This window comes from Dermacentor silvarum, chromosome 3, assembly GCF_013339745.2.
Source record: "Dermacentor silvarum isolate Dsil-2018 chromosome 3, BIME_Dsil_1.4, whole genome shotgun sequence".
NCBI lineage: Eukaryota > Metazoa > Arthropoda > Arachnida > Ixodida > Ixodidae > Dermacentor > Dermacentor silvarum.
Window position 1 is genome coordinate 220,950,724 of NC_051156.1, and position 24,214 is coordinate 220,974,937.

At 45.9% G+C, this 24,214-nt stretch overlaps 1 protein-coding gene across 1 annotated transcript; it reads right to left on the minus strand.

Moving 5' to 3' along the window:
• Positions 1-257: 257 nt before the first annotated feature.
• Positions 258-23,154, minus strand: LOC119445230 (uncharacterized). Its single transcript, XM_049664934.1, has 13 exons — positions 23,118-23,154; positions 22,189-22,279; positions 16,467-16,663; positions 13,669-13,725; positions 13,491-13,589; positions 13,002-13,082; positions 12,134-12,292; positions 7,770-8,014; positions 5,810-5,925; positions 3,217-3,334; positions 1,977-2,141; positions 609-740; positions 258-281 (listed from the first exon to the last, which is right to left on the minus strand). The coding sequence occupies exons 1-13, from the start codon at positions 23,152-23,154 to the stop codon at positions 258-260; spliced, it is 1,521 nt and encodes a 506-aa protein (XP_049520891.1).
• Positions 23,155-24,214: the final 1,060 nt, after the last annotated feature.

Sequence of the window (24,214 nt, forward strand, 5' to 3'; positions counted from 1 at the left end):
TCAGGTTGTTGTAGGCGGCTCCGGAATAATTTTGGCCACCTGCGGCTCTTTAAAATGCGCCCAAGGCATGGTGCATGAGCGTTATTGCATCCCGTGAGGGTCAAAAACGGTCGTGAATTCAGCCCGTGGCTTTGCACTCGACATAAGAACTGTGCATAAGAACTCGGCATCACTTGTCTTAAACAATTGTACAATTCCTTCATTGCACTTTTCTGGAAGCATTCGGTACGAACCATTTACGTAGAGGTTAAACGGCGCTAATCATTCTTAATGTGACGAATCTGTAATATGAAATTGGCTTCAAGTAGGGCCTATACGAAATAGCACGGACCTTCGAAGGCAAAGGGACAATATTTAAATAAATTTATGCTACCTCACATTCCTATGCTAGTAAAAGAGCCATACTTAGTGAGCAAACATATTAGCAGTTGATTTTCATCTGGTTGTAATCCGAGTACGTAACTATGGTGATGAGTACTTCGTACTCGCCCTTCCGCTATATACAGCACGCCAGCTGCGTCTATGTAAATAAACGGAACTCGCGTCGTAATATTAGCGAATGGACGGTGACAGAACGGCCAATACAATTTCGGCCCCAGCCCTCTTGCCTTTTTCCTCAGCGTGGTGACGGTGTCGAAGGCTTCGAGTCGCACAGATTGGAGTTGCATGCCGGCGGGAACCTCGGCAAAGTTGCCGATGGCCGCATCTGCGTAGTGCACCGGCCGCTTGTCCCGGCAGTGCTGCGAGCAAGAATCTCATATAACTTGTAAAAAGACTGCCAGGATATGCCATGGCTCTTATTCCTTTGCCAAAATAAGGCAGTTAGAGCAATACACTTGTGACATTTCCTCTCCCAATGAAATTCATCGAAGAACGGAAAGTGCAAATACCAGAGAAGGTAATAACGGTAGCAGGTCACGTATGTTATTCGTGCTATAGTGAAGTTTATGAAAGGGAACGCTGTTGGTAGATTTATTCTCATTCAGTACCAATGATGATGCGCTGTGTGTAGAATGAAACTCAATCAATCAATCAATCAATCAGTCAATCGTTTATTATAGTGTCCTGGAAAAGCTACGAATACACTTAAAAAGTAATGCGTGAGATAAAATGAACAGAGAAAACAAATGTGATAGACAAAACAATGTGAGATAGTGAAACAAATAAGGAAACAGGAAACGAGGAGGCGGGCGTAAAAGGGAGTCAATCAAACAACACGATTATCTATATATATACAAGACACAGGAAATGAACTTTGAAATATGTCAATACAGACAGAATACTTATTACATGTTTTCTGGAGGCGAGCCATAGGACAGTATCTAATGTGACAAGGCCGCGCGCAATTTATTTGATAGAATAAATTATCAAAACTTCTCTGAACGGAAATAACCAGCAATATGATTCATAAGACTGGGGCAAAAGAACTAAAGTTGAATTTTGGGATTTTACGTGCCAAAACCACGGTTTCATTATGAGGCACGCCGTAGTGAGGGACTCGGGATTAATTATGACCACCTGGGGTTCTGTAAGGTGCACTCAATGCACGGTACACGAGCGTTTTTGCATTTCACCCCCATCAAAATGCGACCGCCGCGGCCGGTATTCGATCCCGCGCCCTTGGGCTTAGTAGCGCAAAGTCATAGCCACTACTCCGCGCAATGCAGCAAATGCTACGGTTGCCGTCAGACAAAGAACGAGAACCGGCTGCATGGCTTCGGGAAAATCGAACAGACCGCCTATTTGGTTTGTGCTATAGTATATTCTTTAGCCTTGCATTCAAACTGTTGCGCGCATTACAGTATGGCGTACAATACGGTACACAGGCCGTTTATTTAGTCCAGTCTTATGAACATCTGACGTGACCAATCGATTTTGCAGCATAGTACGGAGACATCGAGACTGATCGGTACCCTCACTGCTCTTTAGAGGACGCGCTGGACTGACATATGAATGCAGTGGTCCGTCTTCCTTACCTGCCTGGGCGCCGCCGGGTAGTAGTTGTAGCAGCGTGCGCCCAGGTGCCCGGGTCCCACGTGCACGATGAAGCGGAACGCGGCCAGGGTGAGCGAGATGCACAGCCGGCCCGGCAGGCGCTGGTAAAGCTCAGCGGGACCCGCGCTCCACTGTAGGCACTGCAGCTGCGCGGCACAACATCCCATCGTCAGAGACGTTGCGTCATGTCGTCGGACGTTACAACCCTCGTGCCAACATCGCCGTCGTCCTGAAGTCGGCGTCCTGTCATCGTCTCATTGACTCCCCCCACGCGCACAGCCCACGGCGCGACCACTAGTAGCTGTCTATGACGTGTAGTTACGCTCCTAAATATTTCAGACCTCCCCAAATATTTCAGACCTCCCCAAATTTCAGTTGCTACTTAGTTGCTTCTGCAGTCTAGCTATAAAGATTTTAATAATACCAGTTCACCGATGCTTCCGAGACAGGATGCGCTTGAATGGTACGGTGCACTATGTGCTCGCCATATACTCAGTGTGCACGGTCACTAGCATAAGAGAGCGACGGGAGCAGATGAAAACGATGGAAGGTTCAAAGCAAGTGAGGTAGCAACAAAATGTGTGTGATATCGTCGCAACAGTTACATAGACACTGAACAGCTATCATACCTCAGACTGGGCAGGCGGAGAACTGCAGAGAGACTACTACGGCATAGCCGGCTCTAAGTAAACCCACCTACCCATTGACAATGACAAACACGGCACGACTCCTGCATGCCTCCTGGGCCGGTATTTTGTAGCGATGACTTTAAAGTAATAATGCCTTCTCGCGCTTATCGCGCTTTGTCAGTGGCCAGAGCGACGGTCCGCTCGCGTTATCAACGTTGATATCGTGAGCGGACCGTCGCTCTGACCACTGACAAAGCGCGATAAGCGCGAAAAGGCATTATTACTTTAAAGGCAACGCTACAAAATACCGGCCCTGGTTACATCACGCATATGCCAAGTTCGGGTGGTCACATGGCATCGAAAACTGCAGACGTGCGCGTCAGTCAGCCACGGTAACCTTCGTTTATAACTGTCTATCCCCCTTCACACTCGCGCTTATTAATAGTGCACTCGTGATATTATTTCACAATCCGTAAGCGGTCATGCTGTAACCGCAAGATAAGAATGGATGTATCTATCCTAATCACGCACTGCCCACGTGGTACAACGCGAAATGACGCACTCTGCGCTGACAGAAAAGTACATGACGTACTATCGTGTGGTCGGGAGCATCGGGGTCGTCGTTGCGCTTGTTGTAGGCGTTCGGCACGAACACCTTGCACGAAACGGGCCGTGGGTCGTGCGTTTCGAACACCGTGAAGTTCACCTGGCTGCGAATTTCGAAATTCAAAGAAAAATGAGAAGCTTACACTGCGAGACCACGGCCAGCGGCGTAGCCTGAAATTTATTGAAAGGGAAGGCAACAGAGCTATAACGATACCTGAACCGAGTGGCGTACAGTGAATAATGGTAAACGGTCTGCTAGAAAACACCCCATAACGGTGATATTAAAACCATGCATACAGGCTGCAATAAATTAAAGAAGTGAAATAGCCGCAACTACTTGGCCAGCATTAACTGCAGTACCCTTTAACGACCTATTAACTTCAGTCTTTCTTCTGGAGCTAAGCAGTTCAGATGTACCTCAGATGCACTACGGTGACGGCTTTTCTTTTTTAGATGCGAAGCAGCTTATGGTCGGGGCTATATCACTCCCTCCCTCCCTCCCTCCGCCGTGCGGCGTCCACACCCCTACTGCTCATATCCGGCTTCCGGAAGCCGGCTTCCGGTTCCGCTTCCGGTTCCACTTCAGGTTCCGCTTCCGGAAGCCAGCTTCCGGCTTCCGGAGAACGCTTCCGGCATTTTGCCCGAATGATCCCCCGGTGCTTCGCCAACTCATCATCATTCACTTCGTGGATATGCGGTGTTGAGAAGAGGGCTCGAGCCGCTGCCACGAAACGGCAGCGGCGACAGGCCAATCCCGAACTTCGGGCCCGCGAAGCCGAAAGGAAACGTCAACGCCGCCGAGAAGCTGCTACTGATGCAACGAGCGCTCGCGTAATGGGAACTTGAGTCGACCCCATGGCTGCTTCGCATACTACTCAGGCTTCCCCCTTTTTTTACTTTTTTTCCTTTTTTGTGGGATTGCATTGCTGTTGAGATTAGAGAAGAAGTATGCTGGTACTAAATAGATGCATAATGAATTCTTGAAACGGTATTGTGACAAGGTACGTAGTGTAGGTACTGTGAAATCGCATGTTCCATCGCATATTAAAGCTCATATTTGAAGTTCTTAGTGTTATTTTAGTGACCTGCTAAGTTCCAATCTTGATCGTTTTATTGTTTATGTGTACATATTATCCTGTCGTCATGCACTCAATTTTTGACCAACTTTACCGAGTTCCTCCTGTACTTGCGCGTTACCAGCCTCTTGCTATAACGTTCACTGGACGCATGTTTACGTCCCTGTTGTTATCTATAAAAGGTAGGTCCTCGTGCATTTTGACTGCATTTATACCTGCCACTAGAGAAATAGTACAACGTCTTAACATAGTACACCTATCTGCACTGCACTTTTGCAAACTGTAGGATGCTATGTATCGCAGCGCCCCTTCCTTTACAAATTTACAACTCGTCCATAGATAGGATAAATTTCGAAAGGTGTGGCTACAAACCTATGGAAAACGTTTTTTGCCACGTGGCATGAAAATACACTTCTGCCTTCGCTATTACTTCTTCCTTCCTTCGTTCTTTTTTGTTCCCCCTTTTTTTGCACACATGTTGCTGTCTGGGTAGTACACAACTGTTCTCAGCCGGGCGAGACTCAAGATAGCGGCACCGCTTAAGATGGACGCTAAAGGAACCATTACGTTTAACAAGGTTGACATATTAGACCTTTGCAATGACAGCCAGTTTATGTTCACCGACAAAGGAAGCTCCAGTATAAAGTGTGAATATATTTTTACGTTTTATGGAATTCTAAAAAATCGCCTGTCGCAGTTGGCATAATTCTTGTCCTTGAGCTGGATTATTCGAAGAGGCGGACATTACTAGCACGAAACATTGAAACACATATAAAACTAATGAAAAAGAAATTACTAATTATCTCCCTAATTAATTACATTACGGTACACATTGCAACTCCCGAATTGTAGCCGGTGAGCTTGCAAGGCGATGTATACACTTGGAATTAATTTCCAGGATGACGCCAGTTTGGAGATATGCGGCATCAAACTCGCTGTAATAACTGTTTTTCCGCTTACCTGCTTAACAAAACGCTCTTTTATGCATTGATCGAAGCACAAAAATAACTGGAAGGCCTATGCATTTCTTCTTATACTTTGGGAAATAATATTTCGAAACTGATGCAATCCTGGAGATTGATTTAGAATGAATACGTCTTGCAATCTCACCGGCTACAATTAATAAATTGCAATATGGGCCGTAATGTAATTAATTAGGAAGTTTACTAGTGAGTTAATTAGTTTAATATGTGTTTCAATTTCGCGTGCTTGTAATGTCCGCCTCTTCGAATAATCCAGCTCATTGACAAGAATTGTGCTAACTGCGACATGCGGTTTTTATACATTCCATAAAACTTGAAAATGATCACCTCCTATAGTATTTAGTATTAGAGAACGGCGTGAAACTCAAGGTGGGTGGTGACGCCAACTCTAAATGACGCCGCAACTTTCCGTGACGTTTGATATTACAGCATTAACCAAAATTGCGGCAGAGAGAAGCGTATACGGCAATAATTTCCAGTGAAAGAACAACACTCGTAGTTAGAAGCGTTCAACCCATACTTAGCTATCTGGTGCAACGTCCTGATGAGTCGCTTCTCCTCTTTGCCCTGGTAGCTCTCCGGAAGGTAGAAGCCGAACACCAGGAGCACGTCGGCACCCATCACGGCGCGCAGGACCTGCAGGCAGCTGCGCGTCACGCGTCCTCTCCACACTGCAACACCTCTTAACCACTCGACTCGCTTGCGTACACCGTGTTTCCCAGCTAACATTAGCCAAGCCGCTAAAAGACGAAAAAATAAAGGAAAATACACTGTGCAAGATACGATTATAAAAGCTACGGTGTTCTGTGGTAAGACCTCTGAAGATCGAACATCGTAGGCTTTATAATCATATCTTGTAGCGCGTGTTTTCTTCTTTCTTTTTAGCAGCTTGGCTAACCTTAGCTGGGACACCCTATATAGACGATGGCAGTGAACGTATGGCAAAACTGTAATTTCAGCAAGTCACAAAATGTCTCGCACATGGGCAAAGCACGGTGTGACCTCCAGAAAGACCGGCACTCATACTAACAAAGCGCTTACCCGCTTTGAGGGCCTGACGCCACGCGCTAAGAAAGGAAGGAAAGGAAGGAGGAAAGGCCAGGGATGACAGCCACACGATTGCCCGGCTTGCTATACCCTACACGGGTGTTGAAAAATGGTGAAATAGAAAGCAGGAGAGCACTACGCGCACGCAGGAGGATGCACAGCTGGAGTACACATAAACAGTCACTCAGGCCGGTGCACTTCAAAAAGTCACAGGCCTGCGCGGCACACGCAGCACAGTCACAGCGTAAGCTGGTGGAGCGGCGCAAGAGTAGCTCCAATTTCGGCACCACGCACAACAAGGTCTTCGCGGCAAAGTGTCGTCGCCTCGATTTTGACGAGAACGATCTGAACAGTCCGCCCGGCGTCAGCGTCGACGGCGAGCTGCGGTTTGTAATGCTCTCTGCACAGCAGTCTGCTGAGCCCTATGATGCCTGGTTGTAGCTGTGCATGCACGTAGCTCTACGATTCGCTTCTTCAGCAGCGGTTAGTACCGTGTGAGGAGACGCCATATATAGCTTAGAAAGCCTACTATATATATATATATATATACGCACGCGCGCGTCGTATCCACGAACAGGCATAATTTGCACAGGTACGTATCTTTGAAGCAACCGATCCCGATCACGATGGCTGCATTCCAACGAGGACGGAATGCCAAAACGTTCACCTCAGCATTTATTGTGTGCACGTTATTAAAGAACCCCAGGTGGTCAAAATTAATCCGAAGCCCTCCACTACGGCGTCCTTCAAAATCAGATCGTGGTCTTGGCAGGCATACCCCCTAATTTAATTTTAGAATCACTGCGCGCTTGTTCCTATACTTCCGTATGCGCGACCGACTAACAAGTTTTCTAAACATCTCGGCTTACCACACGCGTAACGCCACAGCCGTGTCACTGACAAAAATTCGCTACTTTTTGTAAAAGAAAAAAAATGATTTTCAATCAATCTTCGCGCAATTCCACCACCGCTCCTGTCTTTGATCAAGAATAGGAGGCATTGGCCCCACGGGTGTAAGGCCAACGATTTGCCGACATGTGTGAGGTGTTTTTATTATTAACCTATAATTCATATCTAAATCGTAGGGTTTAATGTCTCAAAATAGCAAACTGGGTTATGAGAGACGCGGTAGTGCTGCAGGGCTTCGCGTTCATTTCGAACATGTGGTGTTCTTTAAGCATGCGCCATAAAGCACGGTGCACGAGCTTTCTTTTTTTTTTTTTTTTTTTTTTTGTATTCCGCTCCCAATGGAATGCGGCCGCCGCGCTCGGAAGTCGAAGCCGCGACTTGGAGCTCAGCAGCAGAACGCCATTGCCAGTGCGCCACTGCGACGCATACTTTACATCTGCTGTCCAATCATTGTGCTCGGTTCTTCTGCAAGCGAATCAAGCCCTGCGACCCGTATGCTAATTAGTCGGACGGCGATCGACAACCTTGAGGATGTTGAAAAAGTCCGGCCCGCTGTCCGAGGTGAGCGCGAGGTTGAGGAGCGCGAGGCCGTCGAGCCCCGTGCGCTGGAGCCAGCCGAGGGCCAGCGTGGCGGCGCGGGTGCCTCGCGACCAGTCGGTGAACAGGTCGCGGTAGGTGTCCGTCACCCGGGCCTCCCACAAGGACACCAGGAAGTGACAGCCGCCGCCCTCCTCCTGCTCGCGCCGCTGGTTGATGAACCGCTGCAGCACTGCGAACACAACAAAATGCGGAACGCTGTAGCAAAAACAAATGCGAAAAACACAAAGAAGAAAGACAAAATTTATATTTTTACTAAAGTAAAATTTTTGAACGACAGAGACTAGCTCTTTGGTTTGAAAATCGATATTTTTCTCTTTACGCTTAAACACAGTCTTTATTATTTTGTTTTTTAGTGGAATTGGTTCCTATGGAAGATGAAGTAAAAGAATGTGTAACGAAAACTGAGCGAAATGAATCTTGTTTCTTTACTGTCCTCAATTGAGATTTGTGCGGAGCTTCACCACTCGTATACGTCGGTCGATAGATCTGGCATACGCGAAGCAATTAGCCTTAAATTCTTACAAATAACAGCTACTCACCGGCGGGCCAGTGATGCCACTCAGAGCTTGGCTATATACGTATACTGGCAGAGTTGATGCTTACATTTTTTCGCGTAGTGTCTTCTCAGCGGGTGTCTTGTCGCTTCTCATGTCACAGCGTGCCCGGTTATCTGTACTTGTATGATCTGTTAAAACCGCGTGGCTAGCATTTGACTCTTTCGCATTCCCTGAATGCTGAAGTCATGACGGGAGTACAAGTTACTCTCATAAGGAAGTGAATTATGTAAATATAAGAACATTTTTCTGTAAAATCTCATAAAAATTCATGAACAGACAATGTTAAGTGAAACTACAAGAAAAGTGAGAAACCGAAAAGAAAACATTATGGCATTAAGGTTGCCATGCTTTTTTGTTTTGTTTGTTTGATAGTTCGTTTGCTTTCTTTTTTTTTTTTCTGCAAGAAGTTCTGCAGTGTAAGCTCCAGATACGGTAACCTTCTATAGCAGTGCACATTTTCGTATTTTAAGTTGTAACCGGAGCTGTTTACTTACTGGGAGCCCTGAAATCTCATTTACAACTTGACATTCTTTTTTACTACAAATGAAGGCCGAAACCACCTAAACACTAGAAAAAAATGCGTTCATGTGTGAACCTACCCTAATTTCTTCGACATCGCCTGTGTTAGTAGTGTTTTTGCCAAGTATGCGAGTATGGACAAGTATGCACATCAACTTGCCCAAGCTCTGCTGCTACCCTAGAAAAATATTCTGAGAGTATTTGGTTTCTGAGCCAATCTGCTGCTTCTTTCTGCTGTTTTACGTTCCAAAACCAGTTCTGATTATGAGGCGCGCCATAGTGGAGGGCTCCGGATTAATTTTGACCACCTGTGGTTAGGTTACGGCAGAATTTGCGGGCTAGGTTGAAATCTTTATCGTTGATACAGCAATTGCTTCTGACGGAGGCATGCAGGGTTGTCACGTCGCTGAAGCGTAAAGTGAAATTTAGCCACGAGAAGCTCACGCCTCTAGGATGCTTTAAGAAGTCATGAAATGTTCGTAAAACCGATTTGACGCCTCCGAGCGTTTATGCACGAGCGAGGGGAGCATATATTGATTTTTTATAAGATTATTCATTGATTTCAATGCAAACAGTAAATCACGAAAATGTTGGGCCAATAGCCTAAGCTAGTGGAGGCCCCTACTTCCATACATTGGCAGCTCATCCTTTTAGACATGATAAAGATTAAGAGATAATAGAAACAAGCACGGTGAAAAATGTAGTCCATGTGAAATTATATCCTTGCCAACAAAAAGTATTTCACTGCAAGTACAAAATTTGTAGCCCCTTTTAGTGTCAAGTGACAATGTATTCCAAATTTTCGCACCTTAAGATTGCAACAACCGCTGACCGTAGACATTATGAGTGGCCGGGAGATTAAAATTTAGGTTGCTCGCATATCTAGTGCTAGAATTTGTTAGGCTTATTGGCAGTGAGTAGCTGTTTGTAATGTTGTGGATGGTACATGATATCTTTAAATAAAAAAATGCTGGCGTATGCTGCTTGAAGCAACGCCAATCCAATTCAATGGGACGTGCGTTGCCGATTTGCCGAAAAGATGCCGATTTCTCTTTAATGGAACAGTAGCACCATCTGTCACCACTCGGCGTGTTTTTTCTTAGCGGTGACAGATGGCGCCATGTCCCGTAGGAGTGACATCACGAGCTGCGTGTGACCATAAGCTAGGCTTTCATCCCTCGATATCCAGAACAAATCTCAAAAGGACCACAGATGTATAACGCCCGTACTTTGCTGCCGAGGTGAGATAAAGTGTATCGAAAGTCTGCAACACCATTCACTTTTTGTGAAGGGAGCAAACAGTTTAGAAGCGGCTACCCATTAGCCCTGAAGCAGGCAGATCAGGTGCCGCCACGTCTGGTGATGAAGTAATTTCGGTTGCAACGGAAGTCGCGGGAGACCTCGACAAAAACTGCTTCTGCGGTAAAATACTGGCAAGTGTAAGAGCTCCCTATATAATTTACTATAACGTTTGTTTCTACGAAACAGTTCAGGTTTTGGACTAGGAAATGCATGCGTCGTGATTGTGCGGCTGCTACACGCAAATGCAGCCAGAAGAATTTTTTTATGAGCAACTTCAGGGAATTTCAACTTGTTCCATGACATCGAGATAATGTCTGTTATGCCAGGTTAGGCGTCATAGATACACTCAAATTAAGATTTAGTGTAACATGATTGATAGTAGTTGGTATTTCATTGTTGAAAAAAAGAAAACATTTACTCGCAGCGTTTCGCCACGTAAATGAATCGGTAAATGAAATGAAATAGCTCCAAGACCCATGCGCTCCGCGACAGGAAAAGCTTTCCGCTCGCCTGTTTTCGCGGGACTCTTTCTACCGCCTGCGGCATGCCGCGCTAGTGTGGACATACACAGCGAAGTGAAGCGTCGACAACGTAAACGCGATCGGGAACTATTCGATTTCGTCGAATATTGAAGTACGCCCTAATATTCGCGTTAACTGCGATCAGTGCCACTGCCTGCCGCATAAAACGAAAGGCATTCATCACTAGCCGCTTTAAGTGTCCTATTTGAAAGCCGATATAATGGTGGGTTATTTGATTGGTCATTGTTGTAAAGACTGCGAAGTTGTCGACACATGCACGAACACCAAAAGAGACAAGCATGAACCAACAAGTCACAGTGGCGACCTTTATTGCTCATTTTACCAGTTGCCAACTTGAATAAAACTTCCATAAAGCATTGCGTATGCTGGACTAAATTATTTTTTGTCACATTCCCTTTCCGTGTTTCATTTTTTTTATTTAGAAGAAGAATACGCGTTTTGAATTTTAGCATTCAATTCAAAATTTTATTCGAGATTCCAAGCCCGCATTGCATAAGTATTCGTATTCGAGTTGCCGCGAATGATGAGACCTTCGCCAGACTAAAATCACCGCGCACTTTCATTTAAATTAAATCTAAATGTTGCTGCAGTGCTACAATTAAAATTAAATAAATTAATTTCTCGAATTTTACGTGCCAGTGCCACGATATGATTATGAGGCATGCCGTAGTTGGAGACTGTGGAATAATTTTGACCACCTGGGAGTTTTTAAGTGCATCTAATGTGCGTCTGTCGCATTTCTCCCCCATCGAAATGCAGCCTCCGTGGCCAGGATTCGATCCCGCTACCTCGTGTTTAGCAGCGCAACGCCATAGCCACTAAGCCACCACGGTGGCTGCAGTGCTTAATAGACGATATGCAAAACCTGCAAGTGCGCTTCACCACACAACTCCTTTAATGTAACCAAGATGCTGGACCTCAGGCTAAAGTCGTAATTGAAGTGTCAACATGCGGGAGGGTGATATCATTGCTGCCGCTGTCCATACCCCGCACCGTTCAAGCTTTAAAAAAGTGTGTCTAAGCTTTAAAAGCGCTACCAACGCGAAATATATGAACGCAGCCATATTGATTAGGGCAAGGTAGCTGCGTGGAAAAGCCTGCTTTCGGACTTTTGCATATCGTCTATTTGTCCCACGCAAATACCATGTAGCATATCTGCCAAATTTTACTGAGTTATCGTAGAACGCCTTATCCTTAGGGCTAGTTTACGACTTTCGTGATGACGCCAACAATTTCACAATGTGTAAAAAATACGAAGGTTTGCTGTTTGCTTTACTTGCAGCAAATAAAGCAATAAGAAGAAGGAAGAAGCCAAAGAAGCATCTTAATTGCCAGTCAAAGGGTTAACGTATAGTGGGCGCAGCGTACCGGCGCGTCCCTGCTCGGCCGAGTTTGGCCGGATGATCTGCGCCTGCAGGTCGATCACGGCGTTCATGAACACCAGGTGCGTGCACAGGTGCGTCGGGAAGTCTCCCTCGAAGGTGTCCGCGAACAGGCACATCAGGGCGCGGCTGCCGTTTCCGCTGTCTGGAGAAGGGTGAATTGATTGATTGATTGATTGATTGATTGATTGATTGATTGATTGATTGATTGATTGATTGATTGATTGATTGATTGATTGAAGCGAACGAACGAGAAATCTATATGTAGCTCGCCAGAAGTGACCCACGTCATCAGAGCGTGAAAGAGACAAGATGTCCATTTTTTCACACTTGTTTGAAATAGGACGTGAAATAAACGTATAAGTGAACAAACAAGTCCTCAGCACAGGTATGCAATGGTGACGGCCAGTCTCGTGCTATTTTTTGCGCGTGTGTGTGTCTGTGTATTAGTCTTCAGTTCATTTTCTTTCGTGGCGTTTTTAACCATCATAATTAGCTCTCGTATAAATACTCGTATAGTGTGCCTGCCCTTCACGGTGATTCAGTGCTCATGGTGCATCGCTGCTGAGCACAGGATCGCGGGTTCGATGCACGGCCGCAGCAGCCGCATTTTGTGAGAGACAGAGCACAAGAACGCTCGCGTATACCACCACGCTTTGGGCGCAGGAGTCTCACGCGGTCAAAAGTAATCACGGAGTCCTCCCACGGCGTTCCATCACCTCCGCTATGTTGCTTTAGGAATCAATCAATCACTCGATCGATCGATGATTATGTGTTTTTAACGAAATTCGTCAATGTTTGAATCAAGCACCTGTTCTGCGAAGATTGCCTCGGAGAGACAGTCGCAGTCATACCTGTAGTGGGCGAAGGCCAAGTGCGCGAGCCTCCATTGGCTTTGGGGTCCGTGCCCGCAGCTCGTTTCAGGCCGCTAGGAACTGCATTGTTAGACAGCCGAGTCACGGGACCGGGATGATTTCAAAGGGGTGTCTCAGCAACGACATTAAGGGTTTTAACCATTCAAAATAGGTTATTTTTCGGCAACACGTTATTCGCGCTGGCGGACATCAATAAATGTGAGTTATAGTCACTGATCAATCCTGTAAAACTCAAACACAGTCCCACATTAGGGAAAATTACAACTTGTTCACGTTTATGTATGACCATGGAGAGTACATTTGCCCCCTCCCCCCCCCCCCAAAAAAAAAACACAAAAAACAATTAAATGTTATTTAAGTTATAACCTAAATATTACAGTAATTAATTGATGATTAAATGGATTGCTGAGCTATTTACTTTCCTTGGTACTGCGTTTATTAGCCTTGACAATTTTCATGGGTGTGCACCTGAGGCGAGGACAGCCAAGTCGTCGAACGTTGTCGTCGGCTTCGGGGTTCGCCTGTCTGGATCTGGAATGCCGGAGGCACTGCCGTAGTCGTCGGCTGCTGAAATTTAGCACAGTCACTGTAGGCAAACACCGACACACACACACACCGGTCTTGGCGAACTAAACTCATCACTCACCGTTCCTGTCTGGTTGCAGGATGTCGGCTTTCTCGTAATACTTCACAGGTTCTATATCTGTCCGGAGAGAAATAAAATCATTTATTAGTTACAGATGATGTCCTATTCTACGCCCAAACAACGACTCCGTTTGAGTAATAAAACGAGATCTTTAGGGCTATGATTTTGCTGGCTACAGGCGTTGGAAGCTATTGCAGGATCCGGAACCACGTCATGGACACCATGCTTTGTACATCACCTATTAACCTAGAATTATATTTTGCTAGTTATTCACAAACAAAAGCTAAATAAAGCATACAAGGATTTGTTAGGGTTCTTTCTTTCTTTCCTTTGTACTTGTATCGTTTGTATAATCAGCGCTGAACCAGCGTGCAACGCCAACCACAGGGCCGTAGCAGACAGCTTAGTGAGCGGAGGAAACAGTTTACAGTATAGCACATGCTACGATTTTGCAACAGCAAATTCACCGCTCATCTTGAGGCACATGTATCTATCATTTTTAAAAAATCTAAGATTTTAGGTTCGAAAACCACGATATGACCATCAGTCACGCCGTAGTGGGGCACTCCGGAAGAATTTTGACCATTTGGGGTCTTTAACGTGCACCCAATGCACGGTACACGGACGTTTTCGCCCCCATCGAAATCCGGTCGCTGCGGCCGGGATTTGATTGCGCGACATCTGGCGTAGCAGTACAACGTCAAAGCCACTACGCCGCCACGGCAGGTATATCTAGCTTCTAACCTAATTGGCCATCGGCGTGCTATACTGTAAGAGCATGCGCTCCTCACAACCGTTATGACCATGGACATAGCTTGGTTGGACGCATTGTGCTAAAGCAAGCGTCGATACAGGCACGTGCCTGTTATCGTTAAATATGTCGCACCATCTTCGCTGTCTCCCTGCCGGATGGAATGTGCCAATTTCTTGTTAGACGCTCAAAATGCCATAGCGCCTACTGGACAGCGCTGGGTTCCTATAGGGAATATTCACGTGACGTTCCGCACGGCGTAGCTTCTATGGTGGTGCAATAAATAAGCCAACTGAGATAACACTTAGCCTTTAACCGCGCTGGCTTTGCAACACTATGACGGCCTCGATAATGTCAAAGTATACTCCTTATGGGAGCAGCGCACGCTATCATTTTCTGTATTGCAACTTACCATTGTCAACAGGAGCAGGTCCTGAACAAAACAAAAAAAATAGAAAGAAAGAGAGAGGTTGTTATTTGCCTGCCCTTACATTTCGATCTGATTAGCGCGCTAAAATTTAGTAGGCGTAAGTACACCACATAACAGGTCTTTTGCATTTTAGTGGTTAATAAATTGAAAATTCCTGCTCGGATTGTCACCGGACGAGTTGCGATTTGTTGCCTCGGAGTCGTTCAGACTTTGGAGCTCCAAGTGACAACTTTCGCAGTGTGTTCTCAAATGCAGGAGTGGCGCGATATTCGCGTACACCTATTATGCTTTTACTAACAATAGGCGGGCGATAAGTCCGGGCTGCTCGGACTTATGTATGTCGACGATAAGGGCTCGTCAATTTGCTGAATCATTCCGGTTACGCGATGTTTGTGTATCTGAACCATCTATCGCGATCGTTTTGTTAGATTGCGAAACGCACTTGCTTAATAACCATTTCCACGTGATTTGGAACTCCTGCGCACGCAGGCTGTTGGTTTTTTCGTGTGTTTGCTTTTTCAAGCGTCTTGTTAAATATATTTCAGTTGTTAGACAGTACTCGGCCAGTGTCCCTCTACCTCTGCGTCTTAGTTGTTCTCGCGCTGACCAATAAGTAAGCATCCTTTCCAGCTCGCCCACCTTTCTACCTTACTGCGCCGAGTACGGTGCAGTGAATGTTCTAGCACCTCTTAATGCAGAAAAAGCTGGGAAAGTTGAAAGTTAGACAATGTCTAGACATATCCAGCGCTTCACAGAAGAAAAAGAAACACCGTGAAAAAGTAGATAAAAAGAATTATCTTAGAATTATCAATTTTCTTCTTCTTCATGGGGTTCAACATGCCAAAACCAGTTCTGATTATGAGGCACGCCGTAGTGGAAGGCTGCGGATTATTTTGACCGCCTGGGGTTCTTTAATTTGAAGCGAAGCATTCCTAAAGCGGTCAATCAAACGCTATAAATTTGCGCATTTCATTTCTGCGTCTTGAGGGTGAAGTAAATCGGCACGCGCGCGTGTGGTCGCGCACCCGTGCTACGCAATGTGGCACACGCGGCACTCATCTCAAAGAGATAGTTGGCGTTGGTGTGGTAGACGTGTATGTGCGATTGTGGTTTAATCCGTTTAATGGCAATAAAGCATGGGAAAACTAGAGCGGTTTAATGGTTAGAGCATCGGGCTTATGTGCTGGGGGACCGAGGTTCGATCCCACCTTCGGGCGCATAATATACATATATTTAATGTGTGTGAGGCTGTTTGGCAAGACAGCAGCAGCAGCCGCGTTTAGGAAAGCCCGGGATGGCTCGCGAAGAAAGCTTCACTTTAAATGACAGGACAGGAAGGACACTGGGTCGTCCTTCCTGTTCTGTCGACCAGGGTCCTTTTTGTTCTGTCTTCTTTTCTATGTTATTCTACAGCATTTATTTTCTTTTTCTTTTTTTTTCTTCTTTTTTCCTGAGGTGCTGGAAATGTCGCAGAATGTTCTAGCGCACTTTAGCATATGGAGCGCACTTGGGTCGGACGTCTGAAGAGTCAAGTTCGAAGGCGTTCTCAGCATTTTATCGTGCTACTGCCCCGAATTGTTTTTCTAAAAAGAACAGCGTGCCCGCTGACAGACTCACCGGCAAAGATGCCGTACTTGTTGATGGCCGTGAGCGTAACGACAATGAGCAGGCCCTGGAAGACGGCGGCCAGGGCCACCAGCACTTGGTTGCCGGTGCAAGGCCACGAGAACCCGGCAGACCGCCGGCCCACCCGCGTCTCTTCCTCCGAGCTGCTCGCCGTATCCAGCGTTGTCATGGGCATGCTCTCCGAGACACTGCAACGTCGTACAAGCAGCACTCTGAGTGCTCGACATGATCCGCGTACACTATACTTTTCATTTCTAAAGCCAATAGCTTTGTTTGGAGTCTTTCGCCCTTATTCTCGGTAGTTTGTGGTTGATGGTAAGATTTCCACCGCCGACACAAACTCAAAAGACACGTGCTCTTCGTGCAGCCTAGTTGCGGCCGGGACGCGTTCGCCACCGAACTGCTGGCTATGCCTTGGAGCGTGTGTATGTTTAGACGTTTAGATGTTGTGACTGAGCCCACAGAAAGGACAGCCCTTTTCTTATACCACCACCCTCTCCCCCTTCTGACGACTGCTGCAGAGGAGGATGGCAGACGCCTGGCATGGCGGTGCTCGCGCCATTGGAGACAACACACAAACGGTGAATCGCCTTATAATAACGCTGCAGATGTGCTGGTTAATGGCGCTGTTCCCTGCGGAATTATGCAATGAAACAACAAAGGCTACCTAAATATCTTCACTGAAAAAAATCACGGACACGCTAGAATGCACGAGCACACAGCATATGCTGCGTTCGACGACTGCCGTGAACAAATACAGCCGAGCGCCTTTATAACGAAGTGCTTGGGGCCTCAGAAGTCGTCTGTGTTTTCGGCCAGAGGCGCAGCCTCTCAACGACAGCGTCTTCAAAACGCTAGCTATCACGATGTAAGATCGAGAGAACACTGCATTTACCACCGGTACCCCCGCGCGGTGCTATACGTACCACTGTGCGGTTTTTACATTTGTGTTAGACAGCACTATATTCGGGATTTGCCAACGAAAATGATCAGACACTCGCAATAAGAAGCGGTTAGTTGCCAAAGAAAGCTAAACGCTTCAAAGCAAAATCGGGGCTCCGATTCACGTTGCGGGTTCTATTCTGGCCGCGGCCGCGGGCTAAACTCAGAAGCGCTCGTGTACTTAAATTTGGGCGCACGCGCGTTTTATAAAGGATCCCAGGTGGTAAAAAATTATTCCCAACTCTCTACTACGGAGTCCCTCATAATCCACTGTGCAGTATCGGGACGTTAAACCTCACAATTTAATTGCCATAGCTCTCGCAAAACCTGGGGCCCTCCCGCAGTCAAATCAATAGAAAATAAACGAAGGTGCGCGGTTTCTGATTCACGTAACTAATTCGAAACGTTCTTGCACCTTGAACGGAATTCATTATCTTACTTTGATGTTAGATTATATCAGATGACGCTACAGTATGCAGAATTTAGGTCCAATGGACGCAGAAAGTGCCAGCCAAGTGTCGACATACATGGTGGTTCAAATGATGATTATATCTTCCTATTCAGTATCTTTCTCGTGTTCATTATTCACTGCTATAGTATCTCATTCGTATAGTATTTCACGTGCAATTACGTAGACCTTGTCTTTTGCGTCGACGCTTGGTTGACACTTCCAAGATGCCAGGTGAGCCGACCCCGGATATAGCGCAGTCGATGGTGCAATGTAGTTAATTTTCGACTATAATGGCGTTCATTACGCCCGTCCCGTTAACGTTAGCTATTCTGCGACTCATTCTTCTTGTGGACACCGGCGAAGCCACCTTGCTGACGCCATTGCCTCGCGTAAGCCCTGCTTAGTCGAATCAAACGCTCAATTTCCCAAAAGTGTGCCGTAAGGCGGCTTTGCCTCAAGATGCAAATACCTACGGCGGTGCACCCTTTGCAGGGGTATTGTGCAATGTGGTTGATTCTCGAATATACTGGCGCTAATTACACCCGTAGCGTTAATTTTACCTACTCGGTGACTTATGCAAACTTATTGTATCGTTGATACTTACATTTTGATATCTTTTGCTACTCCTTATGACGCTTACAAGATAATGCGATCTCAGATACGTCGACCACGAGTGAAGTCAGCTAAGAAGTCATCTTCAAAAAAGGTAGGGGAATCAATATCTTTAACCCTACCGTAACCCTACCCTTTCCCTACCGTAGACGAGCTGAGCTCGTCCACATGGTTTGTACCGCTCCCACCGAAGACGATCTGGACTTGTCCACGGTGAAACAAGCGCTTGCGCACTGCTGCCTTCAAGCTAACTTGATAAATTTTGCTTAGTTCTCTTTCGCTTCAACAGATGGCGCAATTAAAAAATAAATGGTATAGATTGTGTTTTTTTTTTCTTTTTTCTTTTTTTTTCTTTTGGCTAGGACACTAATATATTGAGTCCACCCGTTACAAAGGGTTCATTAGCCACAACTCATCATCATCATCAACGTGCTCAAAGCTTGCATCTTGGCCGAAAAACGTTTCGATGCTGGCAACTGGGATTTAAAAATGGTGTCCTCCTCTGTGTGGGTGCGACTGTTTTCACAACAAATCCATTCAAGGGTGGGGCCTCACCTCGATGATGTATCACCATTTTCTTTTTTTTTTTCTTCCTCTCTTTTTGGCGGCCTTCCAATGCCGCCGTTGGAACAGAGAACACGCTGGGCTGGTGGCGACTAGGCACATCTGTGGTGGCTGTTAAGGGATCAATGGTATTCCTAAATAAACGCAACACTGTTTTGATGATCCAAATATAATCTCACTATCAGGGAGGGAGCAGTCTTCCTGACTGGAGCAGTATTTCTTTATTTTGGGTGTTGTGGAGCGCAGTGTAGCAACACCTTAACGACCGCCACTTCGCGTTGGTGCCCGGCACCACGGATTCCGCCGCGGCACCGGGGCACAACCGACCGCGCCGCCAAACAGAGAGGGAAAAAAAGAAAATGGTGAAACGTCATCGAGGCGAGGCCCGGCCCCTTCACGAATTTGTTGTGAAAACAGTCGCACCCCCTCTGTGCGTGCGCTTGCCTATAACAGCTCCCCTCCGAAAAAAGGGGTGGAAAAACGTTTGCGGACGTTTTGTTGGACTCGGACAGTGAAGAAGTTTGGTTCTCCTGCGAGAGTGGCAGCGACGATACTGAGTGGCATATCTTCTCGGGATCATCGTATTCTGATGACGACAGTGTCTCGACGCGTAGGCAGTGGACGCCGATAAATGTAAATAGCCCCCGATCGCCGCCATGAATGACATGGACTTGATTACATGTGATATGCGTCATGACATGAATTACAAGACAAGCGCATGTCATGTAAACGCATCAATTACATCACATGCTTGTCATGGCGTATATGTCATGACATAAACGGTATGAATGAGATGAGGCTGTCGTGGTGGTTTCTTTAACTTTACATATTATCTGGATATGGATCACTGACATGCGTGCATGACCTGGCATGAATGACATAACATAAATGTCATCACATGAATGGAATCAGTGCCCTGACACAAATGCCACAAATTTCTATACATAACATTAATGGCAAGACATGAGTCAGCATGTCATACCATGTCATGTTTGTCATGTCATGCACGCATGTCTCACCACACATATCCTGATACATATCCAGTTAAAAATGACCACGACGCCATCACCTCAAGTCATTTTACTCATTTGTGGCAATCACGTCATGACATGCATGTCATGTCATTCATACGATGCGTGTCATGTCATTTCATTCGACGTCATGGATATCCTGATATACGCCCTGTCCACATGAAACCTCCCTGATTTCAAAATGAAATAAAAAAGAACTACGATACATAGAAACCTCCGGTTTGTGGCATCATGTAAAGCAATTCAAAACGCTTTTTGTTTATTTTTTTCTAAGCGATTCCTCTTGTTTTGTTTCAGGTGCTGAATAAATACCGAAAATGACAACACCTCCAGTGAGAACCCAATGTGTGGTGTGGTACGCGGAAGAAATTTTTAGGTTTACGAAAGAGCTCATATGTAGAAGTGCTTTATTTATTTTTTTTATTAAAATAATGCCACCAACTACAGGTATCATAGTTTCTTTTTTCGAAATCATCAAGGTTTCATGTGGACACCCTGTACAACTTATTAGAAAATGTAACTGACATGAATGACAGTTATGTCATGACATTAATGGCATGCCATGGATGTCATAAATCGGATGACTATAATGGATTAAAAGACATGACATGCATTTCTTTAACTGGATATATTCTTGATATGCGTGCCATGACATGCATGTGTGACCTTAATAACGTGTCATGCCATGTGTGTCATAAAATGATTGGTATGAATGTCATGGTCTGTGTCCGAAGCCATGACATGATTCCCATGAATTTCATGACATGCATGACAAAAATTAAATAAATTCATGACATGCATGCATGCATGCACGGCCTTGAAATTACCATGACAAGAACTTATGCCGACCCAGTGGACCAAGTGGTCTACTAACTGGGGCTTATGACTATATGGTATGCTCATGTTCGTGATGCCGTGACGGTTGTTGCAACGTCATTCCAGCTTCGTAATCCGACTCTCGCCTCTGATTCCCGCGTGCCATTGGCGCTCGAGTCAGGTAGCACGTGTAAGAAGGTCCTGATTTCCGGTATCTCGGCAGCAGAACATTAGATTGTGGTCGCATCCGTTCAAACAGTGATTGAAAAGCAAGTTTCCCACAAGCGTTGATTTCCGAGCGCTGGCAGCAACGAGCCGCCTCTTTGTTCCTTCCAGAGCTCGTACTGGACTTTCACGGCCCTTCTCGTCATTACCAGGCCGCTTAATCATACATATAGACGTGCTCTTTCCTGGTGCACATAGTGACTGAGTACGAAAACGCTCATTGAATTCCACTATAGCAGCGTCATCACGGCTCGTCCAAGGCGAGCAGTTGCACCACGCCACTCGTCCGATATAAAAGGCCATGGTTTTCAGGTTGTGCTACAGTATCAGCGCCAAGTCGCCCGTTTGTGTCCTCCAAGTGATAAGATGTGCTGCCCTCAGTGAGCATTTAGTTTCTGCGCTTCTTAGCCATCTCGCACCTCCACGCCTTTCGTTCACATCAATTCGATCTTTCGTAAATATCGTGCAATCATCGTTACTCTCGTTGTCGTTTTGAGGCTGTCGTCACGCACGCGCACTCGCGTTAATTCTACTTTACCGTAATCACGTCACACACACAAATACTCGACACATTGGTCAACCTGGGAACGCTTTGAGAAACCCCAAACAATGCTACATAGACAGCTGCCTGCAAAATGCTTTGCATAATGTCGATTCACACAGTACGTGGGATCTGTGCATTTTTGTTGTTTTTTTACATGAGAGAGACTAAAGCTTTCTAACTATAGACGCTAAGCTCTACTCGCATGTCTCAAAATAAACATGGCGCTCCAATGCTAAATAACGATGTCGGTACGGGCGGACTAGATCGCTGACACAGTGCACCTCAATATTTCGTACGCCTCCGCATGAGGGCTACAGGAATAGCGTTGAAAAAGCATGTGTTCAAAGCCGTCGAGCTGAAGAAAGCATTCGCTGCCCTATGAGAAACATTGTTGCACTAGGGGAAATTTCACGACGTGGTGGCTCGACAAGGTACACAGGTGATATAGCTCCACGGTTAGCACGATAAAGCTTAAACCTAGGGAGCGGGCAGCATATGCACCAAGGTAAGCACCACGCACGGACTCACAGGTTGTGATCCGTGTCGTCCAGGCCGAGACTTATGATGCTGCTGTCTCCATCGAATATGCCGAAGGCCGACGTGTTCTCTCCGAAATCTCCTGCAGTAAGGGAGCACAAAAAGTGCGAAAAGTTTCTTGGTGTACCCGCACTCTATACTGTACGTTATACGCTCTCTCATTGGTAAGGGCGTTTCCATTTGATACGTGTCACTTTTCCAAGTTTCTGTGAGAAGGGAACGTTTTGTTTCGCTCAAAAAAGACAACATGCTGGCGTCTCATGCGTTACAGAGCCCTCAAATCACCTTTAGTAGAGAAAAAATCCACGTCACCTTGCTTCTTGCATTAATATAGAAGGAGCAAAATGCAGTAGACGAGAGGTTTAATAAACTTTGCGACCCTCTGAGGACAAACAACTGCACACACAACAAATAACAACACAGCAAAGACACTCCAACGGTCCCCACCTGAAAGTTGCAACTCTGAGCAAAAATATCTTACAGGGGTTTATCGTGGCATTTTAAGACGCATAATCAAAACCTAATACTCTGTTAAACAAGCCACGAAAGATCACAGTTACCTCCTTTCAAATTATGTATATCGCTCATTTCTGTCAGCGTCGGTATGATGAAAGTTAATGATCCTGCAGGCCGCAAAGAAAGAAGAAATCATGATTAAAGAAAACGATACCACTCAACTTAGCTATAGGTACCCGGGGTGTTCCGGGCTCACCCACAATGCGCGCACACTGAGAACGACCTCTTCTCAATAAATTTCAGCGCCACCAATAGCGCTGACATTTATTGTTTCATTTCTATGTAAATATGCATCATCATATACTGACACAGGAACCAGCTTAGCCAATCGCTGTACAAAGACATTTTGTGTGGCTCCTGTACTTCACCATTGGAATATAGGTCGCGCCAATAAATTGTCTCACCACCACTGTCGTCAGTCGTGGTGCTCAAGGACATCATCTTTGACATCTGTCGGGTAATACGGAGCAAGGAGTAAGGTGACGCTGCTGTTCGAAAACCACGGAACTGGAGCTTCCTTTTCCATGATGATGATGACGATGCCAGTTGTCCCGTTCTGTCTCTATAGTGACAAATGGCGTGTACTGTCGAAAAATGGTTTGCAGAAGCATCAGAAAGCCCGTGATGGTTAATTGACCACTGTGGGTGGTTATCGGAGCGAAAAAGCACGGTGATCAAGAGAGCGGGGAATGAGAGGAAGACAAATGGAACATTTTGCAGTGGTTCATATCTCTCATGGTTCTTTCGGCTGTCGACGTGTTTGCTCGTGACGTGCACAACGTTATCATCACGAATATGTCGTCATTTGAGAAGCTTTAAAAGTATGCTCAATGTATTTGACCTGCCCCACTCAATTTCTTGCCAGTCCCCCTTAGTGGGTATGCGCCATGTTTCAAGGTCATTATCATCATCATTAGCCGCAACAGCAGCAGCAATAGCTGCCACTGTTTTAATGCGATTAGAATTTATAGGATACGTTCATTTCATTTAATTTATGTTTTATTTCATTAAAGACCCCGGAGAGTGTATTACATAAGCGGTGGGGTTTTCTTTTTTCTTTTTTTTTTTACACACAATATTGTTGACACAACGATCAGTGCGATGTTACATTTGATATGCTATGCGTGAAGCTTGATGGGCAGGTGATAGGGCGATGTTGCGAGAAAGGCAGTTCCAGTCTTTTGCTGCTCTGGGAAAAAATGAAGCAGGAAATGGGTTTTAGTACGGGCACGTGGGCGAGAAACTTGTAGCGCATGACCAGTGCGATAAGATATCTGAGCTGCAGGGATAATGTAAGGAGCGCAATAAAGTGGCGAGTGAAAGAACTTGTGAAATATAGAGAGAGGGTTGCAACGCGTCGGCGACAAGACAAAGGTGATAAGTTACACTAGGCTTTGAGGGATGAAGCACTGATTTCATGTGAATACGAAGCACGAATGAATCAGTACTTTGGAACACATGCTCTGGGGATGCCCCTCGTTACAGAGGGGCCCGCATCGAT

Bases quoted from the DNA above. Each gene is read 5' to 3' on its own strand.
- LOC119445230 (XM_049664934.1), bottom strand. From the start codon at position 23,154: ATGATGTCCTTGAGCACCACGACTGACGACAGTGGTG. The intron at 13,726-16,466 runs GTGAGTCTGTCA...CTCTCCGGACAG, and splicing joins CAAGTACGGCATCTTTGCCG to ATATAGAACCTGTGAAGTAT. The intron at 12,293-13,001 runs GTATGACTGCGA...ACCCTTCTCCAG, and splicing joins TTGGCCTTCGCCCACTACAG to ACAGCGGAAACGGCAGCCGC.